Source organism: Eschscholzia californica, unplaced genomic scaffold, assembly GCF_041429995.1.
Source record: "Eschscholzia californica isolate CP2 unplaced genomic scaffold, dmEscCali1.0.p SCAF_6, whole genome shotgun sequence".
NCBI classification, from domain to species: Eukaryota; Viridiplantae; Streptophyta; class Magnoliopsida; order Ranunculales; family Papaveraceae; genus Eschscholzia; species Eschscholzia californica.
The window spans coordinates 9,425,408-9,427,861 of NW_028238483.1; the positions used below are offsets into that span (position 1 = coordinate 9,425,408).

At 35.3% G+C, this 2,454-nt stretch overlaps 1 protein-coding gene across 1 annotated transcript; it reads right to left on the reverse strand.

The window, feature by feature from the left end:
• On the reverse strand, positions 1-2,454 carry LOC147531622 (uncharacterized). Its single transcript, XM_086649765.1, has one exon. It carries the CDS (start codon positions 2,452-2,454, stop codon positions 1-3), a length of 2,454 nt encoding a protein of 817 aa, XP_086505891.1.

The window sequence follows — 2,454 nt, forward strand, 5'->3', positions numbered from 1 at the left end:
CTATAGTTGACCGCGCCGAGTTTTCATTTTTTGAAATCGCTGCATAATCACTTCATTATCAATTGAATCAAAAATATCTCTCTCAACATATGCGAGCAAGTTATCATTCATCCATTCATCTCCCATTCGATTGCGCAATCTATTTTTGATAATATTCATACTAGAAAATACTCTCTCTACTGTGGCGGTTGCAACTGGAAGGGTTAATGCTAATGTCAACAACATGTAAACCAATGGATACACTTTATCTTTTCTTTTCTCTTTCATCTTTTTTGCAAGATCAACTAGCCCTTTCAATCCAAGAAATTCGTTGCTAGACTGCATATCAATTAAATAATTTTCAAGTTGATCTTCAAGCACTCTAAGGTCGATGCTAGAGAAATCTTTAGGGTAAAATTTAGCAAGTTGGATCAATTTTTGTTTGTCAAAAGCTGCAAATGAGTCGATCGGACTCAAACTAGCCAAACAAATAAGCAACTCAGTGTTCACCTCATTAAAACGATTATTCAACTCTTGAAGTTGCAAATCCACGACTGTATAAAATAACTCAACGCGGTAATGATGTAAGTTTGTGATTTTTTGAGTTTTTCGCCTCGGTCGCCCTTCCAGTATGAACATATCTTCCATGTTAGGAACTCCAATATTGTGTTTCTCACAAAAAGAAGATACTTCATTAAGCAAACAATCCCAACCACTGTCTCGCATTTCTTGTAGTCGTAGCTTGCATATTGTTACTAATTTCATAGCATTAACAATCTCTTGATCTTTTCTTTGTAGTGCTTGTGACAAATCATTTGTAATACCCAAAATATTTTTTGTCAAGTGGAGACATAAAACAAAATTGAAAGACTGAACTGAAGTCAACAAAACCCTTGCTTCAAATTTTTTATCAGATTTTGTATCATCTGCCACCATCTCAAGTACATCTATAGTGGCTGAAAACATGTTAATCAAACTCACTAATGTCCTGTGATGAGATCCCCATCGTGTGTCACCAGCTCGTACAAGACTAGTTTCTTGATTTAGTCCTTGTCCACTAGAAAGTTCATTATTATTAAGGGCCTCAAAGACTGTATCAGAATGTTTTTCTCGAAGAAGATCACGACGTTTTGGAGATGCTCCAACAATATTCACAACATTAACCGTCAAAACAAATAAATCGTTGATTTCTGTATGTTTCCTTGCCACAGCAACAACAGCTAATTGGAGTTGATGAGCAAAACAATGAACAAAATAAGCACACCCATTTTCTCTTAAAATAAGTGTTTTAAGACCATTAAACTCACCTTGCATATTGCTTGCCCCGTCGTATCCTTGTCCTCTTAATCTGTCCATGCTTAAACCATGTCTGGAAAAGAAGTCATCAATAGCTGTCTTAAGTGCGAGTGATGTTGTATTGCTTACATGCTCAATACCAACAAATCGCTCAATTACTTCACCTTCATGCACATATCGAAGTACCATAGCCATTTGTTCCTTCGTAGATATATCACGAGATTCATCAATAAGAATAGAAAACCTAGATTCACCCAATTCGCGAATAATTTTGTCGATAATTTCAAATGAAATAGCATTTGAAATATCCCTTTGAATTTTAGGTGACACTAATTTTAGGTTTTCAGGAGCTTCTTCCATTGTGACGGCTTTAATACCATCATTTTTATCTCTCAACCATTGTAACAATTCAATAAAATTTCCTCTATTACTTGAGCATTCAGATTCGTCGTGCCCCCGAAATGGAAGACCTTGCTTAAGGAGAAAACGAACACAATCAACAGACGCATTTAAACGGATTCGATAATTTTTCCTAACTTCATCAGAATGTTTGGACAAAACTGTTTCAATATGTTGTTCTTGTCGTAATAGAGCTTCACCGTTTCTCACAGCATTGTTATGAACACTATTGATTCCTCCCACATGAGTTTGCAACCTTTCTTTTTTCTTCCAGTTTGAAAATCCTTCACCCACGAATGAATCACAACTGTTAAAAAATAGATAGCAATATAAACAAAATACAACATCTTTTGATATACTGTATTCTAACCAATTAGCATGTTCGTTAAACCAAGCGGGGTTAAATCTTCGTGCTTTTTTTCCAAAAAGCGTCAAAGGAAAAGTATGGGTTCGAGGTTGACAAGGGCCTTTTAAAAGATACGCTCTTCGAACTTGATCTCGAATATTTGGATGATAATCTAAAATTGGAGTGCGCATTCCAGGATCTGCGGGAAGACTCGTCAAGTCGATTTTATCATGTGTATTTCCTGAATTTTTTCCTTCTTCTATTGTTGGTGATGACAATTCAATGTTATCATGATTTTCTTCTAAATTGTCGTCTTTTTTTGTAAACTCAGACAATGATTCGACATCTTTAACCTTCTCTTTTGAATTAGTATTAAGCCTCTTAATATTTGAAGACTCGTTAACATCACCGATTCTTTTAAAATATCTCTCCAT